At 44.7% G+C, this 18,723-nt stretch overlaps 1 protein-coding gene across 1 annotated transcript in view; it reads right to left on the reverse strand.

Annotated features, from left to right (window-relative positions):
* Positions 1–17,406, reverse strand: part of MTMR12 (myotubularin related protein 12) — a 96,108-nt gene extending 78,702 nt beyond the window's left edge. The window contains exon 1 of the mRNA XM_003407913.4: positions 17,227–17,406. Within this exon, the coding sequence (XP_003407961.1) occupies positions 17,227–17,307 (81 nt within the window). The 5' untranslated portion in view covers positions 17,308–17,406. The remainder of the gene's footprint in view (positions 1–17,226) is intronic.
* Between the last annotated feature and the right edge of the window lie 1,317 nt (positions 17,407–18,723).

Genomic DNA, 18,723 nt, shown 5'->3' on the forward strand with positions numbered 1-18,723 from the left:
AAAGAAAGGCCTGACAATCTACTTCCAAAAAAATCAGCCATTGAAAACAAACATAGGGTTGCCATGAGGTGGATACAACTTGACAACAACTGGAAAAGAAAAAAAAAAAATCTCCTTAAACACACAAAATATAATTTGTTGGAGGTTTCACTATGTCTACTTTCACATGCCCTAGCTCACTTATCTTGCCAACAGTCCTGTAATGTTTTTTCATCCCCATTTTAGAGATAAGACCACTGAAGCTCAAAGATGTCAAACGATGTACCCAGGCTTACCCAGCTAACCAAGGGGTAAAGTCAGACGTACTTCTTAAAGTTCTGACCCTATGTTTAGTACTCTTGATTTTAAAAAATTTCTGTAATAGCTTTATTAAAACATAATTCACATACCATATATTTCACCCACTTAAAGTATATACTTAAAATTTAGTGGTTTTTTTAGTATAGTCACAGAAGTGCAAAACCAATTTTGGAACATTTTCATCACCTCATAAAGCAACCCCATGCCCTTTAGCAGTCATTCCCTGTCCCCTCTCCCCCACCACCAACGGCCCTAGGCAACCACTAATCCTAACCTTTTTTCAGATTACAAAAATAGTACCATCAAATGGGCTTTCAATCATAACAAGTTTCCAGGGCAGGGAAGTAGGTAACACCCTTTGACAATGGGCTACCCTACCCTCTAAGCAATATGGATTAACATGTCCATTCTAAATCCTTCTATCTGTTTTGTTTGTAAAGGAGGAAAGCAGCTTCTCAGGAAGATGCAAACAATCTCTCACTCTATTTTGACAGCCCATCATTACTGAACAACAGTGAAGGCATTACTCATTTATGCTTCTTAGCAAGGTTCACTCTTACCAGGGATTCGCCAGGCCTTTAAACAATCCAGACACCTTATCAAACTCTCCCTAGTAAGACACTCAACCTAGAGAGAATGGTAAAACCCAAATACCAGCATAAGCCTCCAGAGCTTATAGATCTAACCCCACCAAAGACTCAGTTCTCACAGTCTCACTTGTGAGCCACACCCAACAAAAAGGGTCTTTATGGAATAAGGAGATGCCTGAGGAAGCAAAAGGGTAAGCTGGGGGGTCACATCACTGGGTAACAGCTGGGCTTCAGGCATCCAGGGCAGCCCACTGGTTTAACAAACTAAGCGTTCCAGTGACAGCTAAAAAGAATATTTTAAAGCAAAGTACTTGATGCTAAAGCGGTTTAAAATAAAAGATACCAAACCTGTTGCCATCAAGTAGATTCTGACTCATAGCGACCCTACAGAACAGAGTAGAACCGCCCCACAGGGTTTCCAGGGGCGGCTGGAGGATTTGAACTGCTGACCTTTTGGTTATTAACTGAGCTTTCAACCACTGCACCCAAGAGTAGAGTCAAGGATCACACCAAAGAACTAAATACAGTTCTCAGCCTAACCTCCCCAGATCACACTCAGCAGGAGAAATAAAAACACACCTCTGAATGACTCTTTCACCTGCTATTTCCTGGGACCACCTTCTGGGACAGGCTCCATGTGTCTGGGAGGAGCTTGTTGCCACAGTGTTTTACACTCTCTAAGTCTACACAGCCTTCTCTGCAGCTACCCTGAGCTCCACAAGACCACAATGAGTGGCCGGCACTATGCCAGGGGCCATGGTCCATGACCTCAAGGAGCTTACAATGCTGATGGAGAGACAAGACTCAGACATTTAGCAATTATATATGCAGGAGTATAGAATAAATGTTCAAGTGTATCATCAAGAACTTAAACCTGTTTATAGACAACCTGTATCATACCAGGTATGAGGAAAGACTTACGATGACAAAGAAGTTACTGCCTAGTCAGGTGCTTTCCAAACTGTGCTCCTCACACCCCTTTTCTTCTCTTCTCTCTCTCCTCTGTACTGTTGGGTCCCCTATATAATTTCATATGTTGAAATAGCAGTTCACAACAGGGGGTGGGGGGTGGGCGGGGGAGATTGAGACTAGTTACCTGGAAAGGTTTTTTTTTTTTTAATGCAGGTATCTACTACAGGTGCCCCCTGCCCCCAGGCCTAGGGCAGATGTGAATTTCTAAAGACTTGGGACAGTGTATTTTGAAAAAGTTCCCTAAGAACCACTGCTTGAAAAGAAAGGGTACTTGGATAAAGCGTATCTAAAAGCACTTGCCTAGTCTAGCTCTTTCTATAAATGAGGAAATGAGGCCCAAAGAGGTTCACTCAAGGCCACGCAGAACCCAAACCTCCCAAATCCAAGGTAACACTCCTCCGATGACACTGTGTCAGGTAGGATCTGGGGTGAGTCTTGAAGACTTGTTAAGATTTCGATCAGTGGGAAGGGGAATAGGAAGGGAGGGCTCTTAAATAGGAAAATAACATAATGAAGGCTGTTCAGAGAAAGGAGCCTACCGATGATGTGCGGGGTGTGTGCAGTGGTGTAGACAGGGAATGGCAGTAGACAGAGAAGTCAGTTAAGCGCTTGTGGCAGGTGGTTCCAGGCACAAGAGGAAACACTGGACAGGGAGGGTGGTAACGGAAATTAAGGTAGACCACCAAAGGCCCCCACCCTGGGGACTGTGACCAGTTTGGAGGATGGGTAACTAGGGAGAGAGGGGAGCTGCCGGCGGAAGCTGGAAAGACTGGCTTAAAAGGAGTGGAAAGCCAAGTTGAGCTAGAGGTAGCATCCCTGAATACAACATGCTGCCCAAACCCCTAGTCATCGCAGGAACACTTGAGACAAGCGAAGACAATGTTACAGAAGGGCAGAAAGGAAATCCATGGAACAACTCATTGAAAAAGAAACTGTGCAGGAAGGAGGCCCTAGGGGCAGATGGTAAAGGTACCTGCTGTGGATATAGCATAACCCTGCAAGAGGGACAGCACCCCTGGCTCCAGGCACAACGCCCAGGGAGCAGAAGAAAAGAACCATGCTGGAAAGGAATATCGGTCGAGTCTCTTGCCACCATCAAGACTGGCACTGGTGGCCCAAAGAACACACACACAGTCTTTCTGGATGAGGAGTAACAGCAACTACAACCATTAACATTTAGTAAGTGTTAACTGCAATGCCACGTACTGTGTTAACAGTTCTCCATGCACTGCCTCACTTCAGACTAACAGCAACCTTATGGGCTAGGTACTATTATTATTAATCCCATTTCACAGATCAGGAAACTGAGGCTTAGTGAAGCTAAATAAACCAAACCTATTTTTTACTGCTGTCAAGTCAATTCCAACTCATAGCAACTCTACAGGACAAAGTAGAACTGTCCCGTTGGGTTTCCAAGGCTGTAAATATTTACAGAAGTTGACTGCCACATCTTTCTCCTAGGGAGCCACTGCTGGTTTCAAACTGCTGAATTTTCAGTTAGCAGCTGAGCGCTTTAATCACTGTAATACCCAGCCCAAATTCATACAGCAAATAGCAAGGCTCTGACTGGCTCCAAAGCCATACCCTTAACCTCCTCTTTAGATTGAAAGTAAAGAAGGTAGCATTGGGATGTGTACAAGTGCTAAAAGAAAGATGTCAGGTGGCAGTGATGGGGGGGTCACTGTCCTATAATTTCAGCTAACTGATGTGACTAACACCAGCTGCAGGCACACATGGCATTGCCTTCTATGCCTCCCCCTCCACCACCTCCCCCAGAACTGCTATATAAATACTAGGCTAGCGGAATAGCTGGAGAGGAGTTAACGGCCTTGGAGCAGGATGACGGCAAGGTGGTCTGACGCCGCTTCCAGACTGACCTAATGGTAAAGCAGTATGTCACAGAAAAGAGAAAATTCTGAAAGAATTCTGGAAATCATTCCACGTGCCCTAGTGATGCCCCTTGGACTCTGCTCTCCAGAATCTCTCTCTCACTCTCACACACCCACGCCCACACCTTATATATATTAAAAAAAAAAAAAGAACAGGTGCTCCGACTACCCAGTCCCAACACGCCTGTGAGCCTTTCAAGTGGTCCTCTTACCTGCTTGCTACATGATCCCCCTCCTCTCCACACCCAGTCCCACTTTAATGCTGACCTCTCGGAGTCATACACAGCCTTCAGATGAGACCAGATGCTGCTCGACTCAAGGGCACTGGGTTGGGTTGGCTGCCCCAGTTTCTCCTGTGGGCCTTCCTCTGTGCGCCGAGCACGTTCTGTGTGGCTCCCTCACAAATGAATGCACAGTGACACCTCCATGTATTAGAACCATCTGTTCACCTGCCGTCTCCCAACAGAACAGTGCACACGTTGTTTTATTAATCTTCATATTCCTAACTCTAACACAAGTGGCAGGTATACAAAAAGGCTGCTAAAATACACGTCTTCCAATTCAAGTTACTGTTAATAATAACAGCATCTAGCAGTGCCAGGTCCTGAACTGGGTATTCATAGTATTTCTTCTAATCTGCAAGGAGGCCTGAAGGGAAGATGTTTATCCACAGGTCACAGCTGAGGAAAATACATCTCAGAGAGGTGAAGTCACACGTCTAAGGTCACCACCAAATGGCTCAGCCAGGATCTGAGTCCTTCAGAATGAAACTATCTCCATAACACCGTGCCACCTCATTCCCATCCCCAAACACCTACCACATTTGGTTTATTCTTCTGCTGTCCCCATTATGGCACCAGTCCCCGTGACAGCCGTGCCTGCACCACGCTGAGGAACTCTCTTACACCCCAGAGTGCCTAGTACTGAGCTAGTCGGGACACTTCTCTGTCCACTACCTGGATGACATCCAGACAAAGCTGTGCGGTATTAACTGAGTTCTTCGGGCACTACTTACAGGTACAGCTGGTTTCTCCTGTCACCCTTTTACAATAAACCGCCTTCTTTATACACCAGGTACTCACAGGTTATTAGCAAACAGTGATCATATTAAAAAAAGAAAAAAGCTACTACTTCTCTTCTCCAGAGTAGAGCAGCATAAATGGTTGAGTTGAGGCAAGTGAAACTGAAGCAAAGCTAAGCGAGTGGGGGGCGGGGGGCAGTAGGTAGGTATGTAGGCATAGGGTGAGAAAAAGAGGGGCAAACGGACCATGCTTGGGGTAAAAGCTCAGGAGATTCTGGGAGATACAACAGAGGTACCTTCTGATGCCGAACAACTGGACCCCAGGATCAGTGCCCCAGACTCTTCTTTAAGTAGCAGATCTCCACCATCTCGGCCTGGCCCACTGGGGAAAGGGCTATTCCTACTAGTTTTGTAGACAGGAGGCACACACTCACAGGGAAACAGAGAGGAGTAAAAGAGAATCATTACTTCTCTCCAGCACAGGGACACACTGCAAAGTTGTTCTAAGGGATTAAAGCAAAACAGGAATTCAATTTTATGTCTGGAGAAAAGGTAGGAATAGTGATTATTTTTGACCTGAAAAACTGGGCTCACTGCCTTCAAGGCATTCGCAGATATTTTAAAATTTCTCTTAGCAAAACAAAAACCCTAGCAACTCAGGACCACATTGCCTGAAACAGGGTTGGCAATCTGTCACAAGGGGAAGGTAGACTTAAAAATATTTCACCACTGCTGCCAGGGCTTCCCTTGCTCCTGTCCATACAAAAGCCCTTTTTTCTTTTCGCCTCTCCCTTCCCAAAAAGCGAACAACTGAAGGCTTAGAATGTCATGTCTGAAAGGTGCCCATCAGCCAGGTCTACAAGAAATCATGAAGGACAGGGGACAAGGTAGAACAGCAAAGACAATATTATTTTAGGAAAAGTATTTAAATATGAAATCCAAATGGCATTGTCTTGCAACTGCCTTTGATAGAGTTATTACTCCCAAAGGTAATTCGGTTTTACTCACTCATACCTTAACTGAACCACTGAATGAACGCTATAAACAGGCAAAATGTGCTCTTTAATAAAGAGACCAAAATGAGGGAAGAGTGAAGAGGAAAAATCAGGCAACAGAATGAAGTCAGCAAAATATCAAAGGCCAAATGTTAACAATGAAAAAAGTCAACTACTAAGTGTTCTCATTAGGCTGGAATTTTAAATATAATCAAGTCATTCTCAAATGTATAAAGGAACAAAGAAAAGAGGAAAAGAAACTTTTAGAGACAGTGAAAAATATTCTAAGAAAAAGTTACCACACAGTGAACTTTCCTGTCATGATACCACGGCAACAACAAAAACAAAACCCCCCTCCACTTTTCTTAATACCTTGGCTGAGAAAGATTTCTGTACTCTAAGACTAATTAATGATTAAGCACTTTCTGAAAGCATCCAAGTGGCTCTTACCAAAAATTTCTTAATAAATCTAAATACAGGTAGTCCCCCACTTAACGACATATTCAAGTTACAACGAACCGCACTTACAACCATCTTTTTTTGGGTACATCTTATTATTAGTAATATGCACTACATAGAAGCCCTGGTGGTGTAGTGGTTAAGAGCTGTGGCTGCTAACCAAAAGGTCGGCAGTTTGAATCCACCAGGCGCTCCTTGGAACCTCTATGGGGCAGCTGTACCCTGTCCTAGAGGGTTGCTGTATGTTGGAATCAACTTGACAGCAATGGTTTTTTTATGTACTACATACAACACTGCAGCATGTAAATTTGCTGATGTTATCATTCTCAGCTGTTCCCTCGCCAACAAATAAAAATCAGATTTGTATAGATATTGATCATAAAAGGCTATAGTAATGAAAAAAAAGATATTACATCAGAACCAACTTACTACAGAGTTCTGGGAACGGGACCCCATCGTAAGTCGGGGACTACCTCTAAGAACCATAATGAAAACTCACAGCTACTGATGGCTAGCTCCGTGCCGCTCACCCTGCTAAGTACCTTATGTGCATTCATATGTAACTTTCATAAATGTTCATATATACCTATCATACACCAAAAACCAAACCCAATGCCGCTGAGTCGGTTCCAACTCCTGGTGACCCTATAGGACAAGGCAGAACTGGCCCACAGGGTTTCCAAGGCTATAAATCCTTGCAGAAGCAGACTGCCACATCTTTCTCCTGCAGAGCGGCTGGTGGGTTTGTACCACTGACCTTTTGGTTAGCAGCCAGGCATTTTAACCACTGGTCCACCAGGGCTCCTTATCACACGTATTAGTATTATTCTCATTTTTCAGACAGAAATATAACCGAGGCTTAGAGGAACTGGCCTTACAGCTATAAGGAAGAGCTACTGACAAGTTTTTGCTCTCCTTAAAGTGGTTTTTTTAAAGTGGTGGCACGCGAGGTAAGCAGAGGGAAATAAATGAGGGTGACACACTGCAGTCTTTTTTTCCATCTCTGACAGCTTTCATCCCTCCTAGAGTCCCTTCCATTTTTACTTTTCTTTTTCTTCCTCCCAAATCAACAGGTTAGTAGTTTAAGATTTATTCCATTCATTTCTACCTGCTACCCGATCTCAATAAGTTTATTTACAATGATTCAGTCTGAAAATTTAGAAGACTTTTTTTTTGGCGGGGGGGGGGGGTCCCATGTACCATAGAGCTGCTTCACTAAGAGTTCACACACACTGGGTGTTGGGCTGAGAACTTTGGTTTATCAATGTTGCTAAGCATGTGTTTACCCAAAGCTCCATCTCCCCTCAATGCCTACCTCTGTTAACTGCTTAATCTCACCTAGGTTCTCTCAGCTGGCTTCCACGGGCAGAAGCCTAACAAAGCCAAGGTCTCGGCTACAGTTCTTTTCTGAACCTGCATGTCTTCTTGTCAAAGGCTGCAAACCCACAGCACTCCCGTCACCTCAACCAAGCACATCAGAAGTCACAAAGGTAACCTGATAAGAACTGAGGGTGGTTCCCTACCAGAAAAACAATTCAATGTACATGCTTTACCAATATGGATCAGCAGTGTCCTCTTCAAACATGACAGCCACAGGCAGGTTATAAATTTTTACACATAGTATGACTACAATATATGAGATGCACACACACACACAAAGCCTAAAAGAACATACTCAAAAATAAAAATAATTGCTTTGGTTAAGGTAGCATAATTAAGGGCAATTTTTTTCCCCAACTTTCAAACTCTGTAATTTTATTACGTTGTGTTTATCAAAAAATAAGGTACCATCTAAGATGCATCAATGAGTTTCAACCCACCTGGAGCAAAGGAGAATGAAGAACACCAAGGATACAAGGTAATTACGTGCCCAAGAGATAGAAAGGGCCACACGAACCAGAGACTACATCAGCCTGCGACCAGAAGAACTAGATGGTGCCCAACTACAACCGATGACGGCCCTGACAGGGAACAAAACAAAGAACCCCTGAGGGAGCAGGAGAGCAGTGGGATGCAGACCCCAAATTCTCATAAAAAGACCAGACTTAATGGTCTGACTGAATTAGAAGGATCCCAGTGGTCATGGCCCCCAGAACTTCTGTTGGCCCAGGACAGGAACCATTCCCGAAGCCAACTCTTCAGACATGGATTGGACTGGACAATGGGTCGGAAAGGGATGCTAGTGAGGAGTGAGCTTCTTGGATCAGGTGGACACTTGAGACTGTGTTGGCATCTCCTGCCTGGGGCGGAAATGAGGATAGAGGGTGTTAGAAGCTGGTGAAATGGACACGAAGAGAGTGGAGGGAGGGAGCGGGCTGTCTCATTAGGGGGAGAGTAATTGGGAGTATGTAGCAAGGTGTATATAAGTTTTTTGTGTGAGAGACTGACTTGATTTGTAATCTTTCACTTAAAGCACAATAAAAATTATTTTAAAAAATAAGGTATACATTTTTATAGTGATAAAAATTTTTTTTGGCCCCTAAAAAAACCTAATTCTCTCTAAAGCACATTATCAACTATCACGTAGGCTGGTTTAACATGGATATATTCCAAGAGCATCCAACATTCTGTGGAACGTGTTCAGAGAAGGATCCAGAACTTTAAGCGTCTAAGTGTGGGTTCCTCATAGCCTAAGATTCTGATGGTAGCACTGGTTTTAACATCAAAGATGGAAGTAGGATGCAGAAGAGTGCCTAGCTCTAAGACTGCGGCAGCTGTTTGATGAGGCTGCAGGAAATGTTACTTGACATAGCCTCATGACAGCTTCTGATGCTCCATCTGCAGAAGCTGGGTGGTGTTGGACTTGACCCAGGGAGATGCCACAGGAAGCACACGTAGGAGAGAAAAAGCGGAAGTTTTGGACAGATCATCAGGCTAGAGTCACAGCTAAGAAAGTGATTATTTTAGGAAGAACTTTCATGTCCTTTGGTGGCCTGCTAAATCAATGGTCTCCAAGTTTGAACCCATCAGCCATTCTGCAGGAGAAAGGTGTGACAGACTACTTCTGAAAAGATTTACAGTCTTGGAAACCCTATTATTGGTCTCCAAGGTCCAGGAGAAATTTTTGCCATTAAAAAAAAGAAGTTTGGAATGGAAAAAAAAAAGTTATGCATTCTTAAAAAAGAAAAAAAAAAAAAAACCCAATAGATTCTAGATGTGGCTTCATTTCTAGGACTACTTTTATTGCTAGGACTGAGGCAAGATTGTTTTGGGACAAGCCGAGCTCTTCTTGCATTTATCCACCAAAGTCATCAAAGCTAAGGGTCCCACACAGTAGTGGGTCACCAAAATATAAGCTCAATAATTCATCTGTGTTATAGATTAATGTATCCACAACAAGTAGAATAGCGCCTGCTACATAGCAGTTGCTGAGTAAATATCTATTGAACAAATAACTATCTTTGGAAAGCACTGCCTCTAGAGACTAAAACATCCAATAGGTCCCTGTATCCACTCATAAGTCACCTGGGTGATGGCCTCACAAAGCCAAGAGAGAACATGCTACTAGAAAACACAAATGGAAAGGCATTCTAGTGTGGCAACACCAACCGTTCCTATAAGAATGTTTTACTAATAATAATCTTTGTGTACAGAAATATTTGGGTAAGGGAATAGATCCTGGAGTCACCCAGTCTTAGTTTAAATCCTGACATCAGCCCTTGCTAGCTGTGATCCTGAACAAGGTACTTAACTTCTCTGAGTCTCAGTTTCCACGGCTAAAATAAAAAAGGTGGGCTGGGGAGGAATAATAGTATCTACCTCACAAGATTATTTAAAGAATGAAATCAGGTAATTACAGCATAATTCCTGGCACAAAGAAATGCCTAATAAATGTCAATCACTATTAATTTTTTGATTATTTATACACCCAGAGTCATATGTCTGAGATCTGACTTTGGGTGTGTAAGTTCCTTCTCACCAAAAGAAATGGGCTTAAATGAGAACTAATCGACTGAATGCACTCTTTTCCCTGAGGGATAAATGAAAAGGAAAAAAAAGAAAACCACATTAATTAGCCCTTAAGAACGTATTTTTTCACTCTTCTCAATCTTCATCTCTCTGCTTGCCTTTTCTTCCCAAGTCAACATGAAACCTTTCTGAGCTTCTGTGGGCACAGCTTAGCCATTCGCATTGGTGGCTCCTGGGAGATAGTTCATACTCTGTTCTGTAATAACTCTGTGCCCCAGGCGGGATTATGAACCTTAGAGGGCCTCAGTTTCTACACCCACGTAACACAAGAAAAGAACAGTGGCTGAGATTATCTTTCAATTCTCTTCCAAATCTAAAAAGCCACAAATAAGTAATTGATAACTATTACAGTACAGTCAATCAAACACTGGACTAAGCTCTATTAGAAAATATTTTTTAAAAATAAAATTTGCATTAAAAGAAAATATTTGGAATACACAAAAATGGGCAAGTACAGGTAGTCCCTGACTTATGACATATTTGAGTTATGCAAACGGCACTTAAAAACTGTTTTTTTTTGTTTGTTATTTTTTAGTACATCTTATTGTTAGTAATATGTACTACATAAAATGTTAAAATACATCTGTAATTTAATATGTTTCGTGGCTATTCATAAGGCTTTCACTGGCTATATCTTTTCAGAAGTAGACTGCCAGGTCCTTCTTCCTAGTCTGCCTTTAAAAAAAGAACGAACAAATCTGTACTGGAAGAAGTACAACCACAATGCTCCTTAGAAGCTAGGATGGCGAGGTCACATCTCACATACTTTGCGCATGTTGTCAGGAGGGACCAGTTCCTGGAGAAGGACATCATGCTTGGTAAAGTAGATGGTCACCGAAAAAGAAGACCCTCAATAAGATGGATTGGTACAGTGGCTGCAACAATGGGCTTAAGCATAACAAAGATTGTGACGATGGCACAGGGCTGGCAGTATGTCTTTCTGCTGTACATAGGGTCGCTATGAGTTGGAACCAACTCGATGGCACCTAACGACAACAACAATTTTATACATAATGTTTCCAAAACCCAAATATAAATAAAGTCAGGATTTATAAAGATACTAATAATAAAAGGCAATAATAATGAGGCATTCGAGTTATATCAGAACCAACGCGACCGAGTCTTTGGAATGGGACTCCATCATAAGTCAGGGACTACCTGTAAGGCATTCTAAACGCTAAATTTTTCCTAGTCTTAGTTTCAAAGAACAACACAAGAGCCCCCAGAAGCTTTTATTCAGCTTCCTTATCATGATGAAATGAGCCCTTATTAAATCAGAACCTTCTCTCTTAGGACCACCCAGTGGTCCTTTATTTACAAGTTCAGGGAATAGTCATTTCTAATCACTATAGATTATCAAACCAGTGCTTACAATCCATATTCAAGTCTGGCAGAAAGCTGACAGATTTGAAGAAACAGAATTGTCATTCAGCACCAGAGAAGAGACTAAGTAGAGAACCACTTAAAAATTACACTACTTTCTTTGGCTGTTTGTGCTACCTAACCTCTCCCATCATGTTGTGTGTTTCTGTAGAGAAACAGAGGTCTAATTTAAAATAATGCCGTGGGTTAACAAGTGACATGGAAAGATGTTTACAATATATATTTTTGGTGAAAAAGGTAGACTGCAAAATAATATGATCAGCAATATTAATTCCATTTTGATCAAAAATATATATATATACCTACATATGTATTCGATAGGATACCTTCCAAGTGGTTAATAAGCTTATAATTTTTCTTAAAAAGAAGTTTTTTGCGGGAGGCATGGCCAAGATGGCAGAATAGTCAGATGCTTCCTGTGGTCCCGCTTACAACAAAGACCCGAAAAAACAAGTGAATCGATTATATGACAATCCAGGAGCCCTGAACGTCAAAGGCAAAGTTGAGGAATTGGACTGAGCAGCAAGGCGAGGAAGAGATAGTTCAGAAGCAGCAAGGAATTGCCAGACTTGACCCAGCAGGAACCAGCACCCTGCAGACTGGGATCGGCTGGTGCCAGCGGTGAGGCAAGCAATGGCATTCGGGACCCGTTTTTCACATCAGGAGAGATCGGGCAGCAGAGAGTCTACTCACGACTCCAGAAGAATCAGCAAAAGATAAGTACACACGTCTAACCTACGATGGGGATCAAAAAACACCCCTCTGGGGAAAACCTCTCTTCCACTTACCCACCCCCTTCCCACTCTCCACTGGGTCCAAGCCAGCTTCTGAGACTGCCACATCCCCTGGGTTGGGAGTAGGACCCATCACGCGCCCTGAGCCATCCTCCCAACCATGGAGAGGGAACAAACTAACAAACAGGGAAAAAGTAATCTGCCAGCTACCCTAAGCCAGGAACTTAGGGCAGAAACAGCTCCTTTGCCTAGGCACAGGCATAAGGGGTCCACGGACTTTGAATGCCTTTCACCCCTGCATAGACCTGTATGGGCCCATTTCAACAGCATAGGCCCTCATTAGCATGGTTCAACAGGGACACCTGAAGTCTAACTTCAGCTGTTTCAGTTATATGGGGAAGAGGAAGGTCCGTGACATTTGACACCACTCTGCCTATTAAGCAGGGTCCTCACCTACCCACATAAGGGGCCTGAGGACTGGTGGCTCCACCCATGCCACCTAGCCACCCGCAACAGGGGTCCAAGAATAAGTGGTGCCTCCCAGTCCTCAGAGCCAACACCACTGGGGGCCCATAGTTCGACTGCAAAACCTACCTACCTACACATCCTAGGGAACAGGGACACGCTTTCCTCACAGACATTCAGGGGCAGTTGTCAGCCCCTTGCCTTGCTCAGCGTGTGACCCCCTACTGCAGCCAGATACCTTTGCCTACACCAATCATCCCTGCCTGTCTAGGACTGTAGGTGAGAGCCTGCAACACACACTTGATGACCGACTACCTAGTCACCTGAGCTGAATCCATACAAAAAAAGTAACGGACTCCTGGGCTCATATACGTAGTAACAGCTCTAACCACCTGGTGACAGGACGTTAGAGCTTCAAAGGTGCCAATAATCAAACTAGCTCACTCAAGCAGCCTATTTGAGCATATCAAAACAAAACAAAACAAGAAGCTAGTATACAGTAAAAAACCAAAACCAAACCCATTGCCGTCGAGTCGTTTCCGACTCATAGCAGCCCCCTAAGGACAGAGTAGAACTGCCCCATAGGGTTTCCAAGGGTGGCCTGGTGGATTCGAACTGCCAACCTTTTGCTTAGCAGCCCTAGCACTTAACCTACACCACCCAGGTTTCCAGAATACAGTAAGAAAACATAAATAAATACAATAACTTATTGATGGCTCGGAGACAACAGTCAATATCAAATCACATAAAGAGGAAGACCATGATGACTTCAGTAAGCTCCAACAACAAAGAATCAAGAAATCTTCCAGATGAAGAGAACTTCCTGGAATTACCGAAGGCAGACTACAAAAGATTAATGTACAGAACTCTTCAAGAGATCAGGAAGGAGATCAGGCAAAACGCAGAACAAGCCAAGGAACACACAAAGCGATAGAGGAACTTAAGAAGATTAGAGAAAAGCATAATGACAAATTCAATAGGTTGCAAAAAATCCACAGAGAGACAGCAAACAGAAATCCAGAAGATTAACAATAAAATTTCATAATTAGACAACTCAATAGAAAGTCAAAGGAGCAGAATTGAGGCAATGGACGTCAGAATTAGTGAGATTGAAGATAAAGCACTTGACACCAACATATTTGAGGAAAAATCAGATAAAAGAATTTAAAAAATGAAGAAACTGTAAGAATGACATGGGACTCTATCAAGAGGAATGACCTACGAGTGACTGGAGTATGGGGCGGGGGGGTATAGCAGAAAATACAGAGAGAATTTTTGAAGACTTCTTGGCAGAACACTTCCCTGATACTGTGAAAGATGAGAAGATACCTATCCAAGAAGCTCATCAAACCCCACACTAGGTAGATCCTAAAAGAAAGTCACCAAGACATATTTTAATCAAACCTGCCAAAACAAAAGATAAAAAAAAAGTTTTTTTTGCATATCTGTATTTTCTTATTTTTCTACAGTGGACATTACAACTTCTAAAATAAGAATAATTCAAACAGTTGTTTTATTTAGCAAGAAAGATGGATTTGGTACCCAAATCATAACTAAATGCCTCCCTGAAAGAGACCTCAGCACCCAGCAGTTTGCGGCACAGAGGCATCCACATCCTTTGCACCCTCTGCCTGGGGCTAAGCTGGGCTGGGGAAGCCAGCTGTCTTTAGGTACTGGACATCAGGTGCCACCCAGATGGCTGTGGGTCTCAACTTCCCATTCTCAGCTCCCTGAGCCATCGGCTTCCCACTTGCCTGCCTTTCTGATGTGTAATTCTCTGAGTAGAGGGTTTACAAAACATGACCAAAGGGTCTAAATTATGGTTCAGGATTTTAACATTCACATTTCCTGATTTAGAAGAAGCAATGACGGAAGAGCCCAAATTATTCTGGCAAAGGTCCACTTTTAAAAGTTGGAATAAATAACCACCCCTCATTTACAGATGCCCCATGCCAACTTCTTCTGATTACAAGGGAAAAAAGTAAATCCATCATGTTTAAAAGTAATCACCTTCAAATACTTTATTCAGTTTAGCACTTCTGTTTTTAACACAAAGTGCTGACTTTTGATAGCCTCTTTAGCATACTGAAGGCAGATGCTGTGAACCTCCTGAAATATGATGAGCCACATCCAAATTCATCACCAAGGACAGGTATCAGTTCATCATAAGGTAAAAGGGTTGTTTGGCTGCTCAGAGATCTACCCAGAAAAATGGCTCCTGAGAAGCTGTGCAATCTCCCAGCTAACAAAAATGTATGCAAAGAAAGAAGTGATAACAAGACATACTCCAAAGGCAGTAGAGATGAGGTGATCAGAGAGAAAGGAAAGTAGAAGCGCAACAATGACAGTTTTCAGGGAAGTATGAAGGACTCCTCGTACTGAGTGACCAACAAAAGAAGGTTACTAGACCCAGTGCTCAGGGGCACACAAGCTGTGTCTCAGTGCTACTCACGTGCATTTCCAAAAATGGAATAAAGAAAAAAAGATACAACCTTCTTGCTGGCAAAAACTATATGCTTAAAAATAATTTGCTTTCTTACCCTCTCCTATCCTTATCTTGGAAAAAAATCCACAATTTAGATCAGATCTTTACACTTTTACAAAATATTTTTAGAGAGAGATTACAGCAAGGAAGAATAGCGTCAACACAGCATTTTTAACGCAAGGAAACAAAACTGCCAACTATAAGGATCTGAAAAATGTGATCACTTCAGGCTTATTCTTGGGCTCAACCACTCCCGTTCCCTAATTACCCCTCAAAGGAAATACATCAGGCACTCTGGGCAAAGAGAGAAAACACATCTAATTACAACATGCACACTTGGTGGACGAACAATCTGAACACTCTTGAACTCTGGCCACTTTTCAGAAGACTTTCTACTTGCAGTTTAATCTCACTGAAGAGAAAAGGTTAAAGATCAGTTGCACTTCAACCAAGGGCTCAATCACAAAAGACACAAAGAGAAACTGAACACATTACTGAACATGTTATCCTACATGGGAAGCCTGCAGAAAACTGAAGTTGACCCAGGCTCCTTATCAAATGTTAACTAACAGAGGAAGTGGTTTTTATTTTAAAATTAAGACCTAAAAATAAGATTCATTTCAAGGGTACTACTCTCCACTGGAGAACACAACTTAAATTTAAAGATACATATGCAAAGGATTCAGGCCCCAAGCAGTCTTACAGAACTAGTCCCTGATCAGGGCCCCTGACCGGCCAGCCGGTAGCCTTCTGCCTCTGCTTTACTAAGATGGGAAGATAACCAGAGGCAGTGAACTTGGTAGTGCTTCTGCACATTGCTGATCAAAGCGCTGAAGAGAGAAGCAGAAAAAACCTTCACAAATCCAAAATGAGAACACATCTAATTAGGCATCTGGGTTAGGAGCTTAGCTCAAGAAGGCCTACAAGGTCTGACCTCCTCTACGACTCTTCTCCTCGCCCACTGGGCTTCCACCAGGCTGGCCTCCTTGATGCTCCTCCAACAATGCAGGCACGCTACCGCCTTCACGCTGGCTGTTCCCTCCACCTGGATTACTCTTCCCTCAGATCCCTCACATCCTTCAAGTCTTTGTTCAAATGTTACCTCTGCCCTGATGAAAAAGATGCCTTTTCTTTTTCCAAAGTATCTATCACTTTCTAATACACCATATAATTTCCTTATACATTTATTGTTTATGGTTTTCTCCTCTCCCCTCAATTACGCTCCAAGAGAGCAGAGATCTTTGTTTTGTTCACTGACATATACCCCTAGTGCTTAGAACACTGCCTGACAGGGTGGGAGCTCAAAATATATTTTCTGAATGAATGAACCTCTTGGCACTAACACTGCAAGAAAGAAACTCTATTTGAAAGATTAGGAAGAAAGGGGGAATGGGCGATGGTGAGAGGGTGAAATGAAAGGGTAAAGAAGCGACAGAGGATATCAAAGGGGGCGGCAGAGCCTAGCCCAGGCGAAGGCAGAACTACTAGTTCTCCCTACAGTGCTGATGGGTGGTGGGAGTCGGTGCGGTGTCCCGCCGGCGGCATCAAATAGCACTCTTAGAAGCAGGCAGCGAGACAGACGAGCACTAGAGTCACACAGGGCAGATCCACCTGGTGCCGGGCTCTGCGGAGGCCCATCCCGGGGTTTGGACCACTCAGCCCTCCCCCTTCTAGCGGAGCCCAGACTCCAGTTCCTCTTCACAGTGGCCCCGGGCGTCCCAGGCCGAAGCACCTTCCCCGGCTCCGGCCCCTTTACCCGGTCGTCAGCGAGCCGGCCCTGCGTTCCGGCACCTGCCTGCCGGCGTCGGGGGTCCCCACCCCGGCGCGCCCCTGCAGACCTCACCCGCCCAGCTCCACTCCCGAACGCCGGCAGGAAGTGCCCCACGGCCCTCCGGCGGCGGGGAAGGGGCTCCCAGCGCTCCTCAGCCCCGGCCCCTCCAGCCCGCTGTGCGGCGCCTCCTCACCTCGGGGCGCACGTACGACACGAAGGAAGGCTTGGGCACCTTGGTGCCGCCGCCACCGCCGACGACTCCTTTCCCCAGCATACCGCCGCCCTGGGAAGCAGGAACCCGCGGCAACAGACGCTGCGCTCAAGCTCTGGCATCGGCGGCCGCCACCAGCACCAGCCGCTGGGGCTCCGCCCATGCCCAGGGCCGAGGCGGCCGTGGCGCCGCCCGTATCCGGCTCCGCGGCTGACACCGTTCGCCCCGCCCCGGCCCGCGCCCACTCCGCGCGCGGGCTCACGCAGCCCGGAGGTGGAGGCCCGAGGCCACGCCCCCTTCCTCTGGGAGCGCAAGGTAAACTCTACTCCTCCTAGGGCAAGGCCCGCCCCCACACGGCCTCTGATTGGCCAGGAGGAGCGGCCGGCCTAGCCGTACGCCATCCACCTTCTGGAATGAAGCTAGAGAGATGTTTCCTCTGACCAATTGAGACAGCGTTCTCTCTAGACTTCCGGGCGATTGGATAGCGAGAATGTCGCCCTCATCCAATGGTTCGGCGGTCACTAAACTGTCGTGGGCAGTGGTTCGCTGCAGTCGTTTTCTTCTGCTTGTTGCTTTGGTATCAAATCTCCAAAAGTGTGGTGTATTGAACCTCGCCGTATTGCTTGAGTTCCGGATCTACGTCGGTGACGTTCAAGTTTTATTATTTTAAATGTAGACCAAAAAAATGAGACAAATCCAAGCGTCGGTAGGCACTAAAGAAAAGATTGGAACGCTTGGTCATAAAAGGCAGGCCAGAATTTTACAGTGTGAGCTAATATTTACTTTCTCACTTTCCAAATACTTTTCATTTCCATGATCTTCCATAAGAGTCAGTATGTTAGCGTGGGTAAAGAGGTGGGGGCCCCTGGCTAGGGTTGACTTCTTGGGTACGAAACTAGAGCAGTCGCACAGGGCCGTGCGCTAAGAAGGACTTGGAGTTTAATGTTATCGGTTGCTGTCTTGAAATTCTTAATAATTTCACACAAAAAGAATCTGTATTCTGTAAATGAAGTTTGATGGAACAATGAAGCACGCTCAAGGGAGCCTTCACTCATGGGAAGTCCCACCTCCCACTGCCTCCTGGCCTCTCCTAGGTACGTCTCAGCTCTCCTATCCCATCCTGTCGCACCCTAGCCTTTCCTAGCTGCCCCCTCGCGCCATCATTGTATCGGCCGTCTGCTCAAGACAGCAACCAGGTCTCATTGTGGTGAGGGTGGAGCAGGAACGTTTTCCACCATGATCCCATCCACCTCCAGTGGGTGCCTGGGCACGGGCTCCGGGAGATGAGGGTAGTGCACAGCAGCGCTCCCTCCGGTGTCTCAGGGTAGGGCAAAGTCATCCTTGCCTCAAGCTAGCAGCGGTATGGCGGCTGGTGCGAGCCTCTTTCCCACTCCCAGTCAGATGAATGTGGCCTGGAGCAAATGTTAAAACCCTCTGGAGGCCGCCCATTCACTGTGGGGAGGGCCCGACCCTCGCCGA

Source organism: Loxodonta africana, chromosome 2, assembly GCF_030014295.1.
Source record: "Loxodonta africana isolate mLoxAfr1 chromosome 2, mLoxAfr1.hap2, whole genome shotgun sequence".
Taxonomy (NCBI): Eukaryota; Metazoa; Chordata; class Mammalia; order Proboscidea; family Elephantidae; genus Loxodonta; species Loxodonta africana.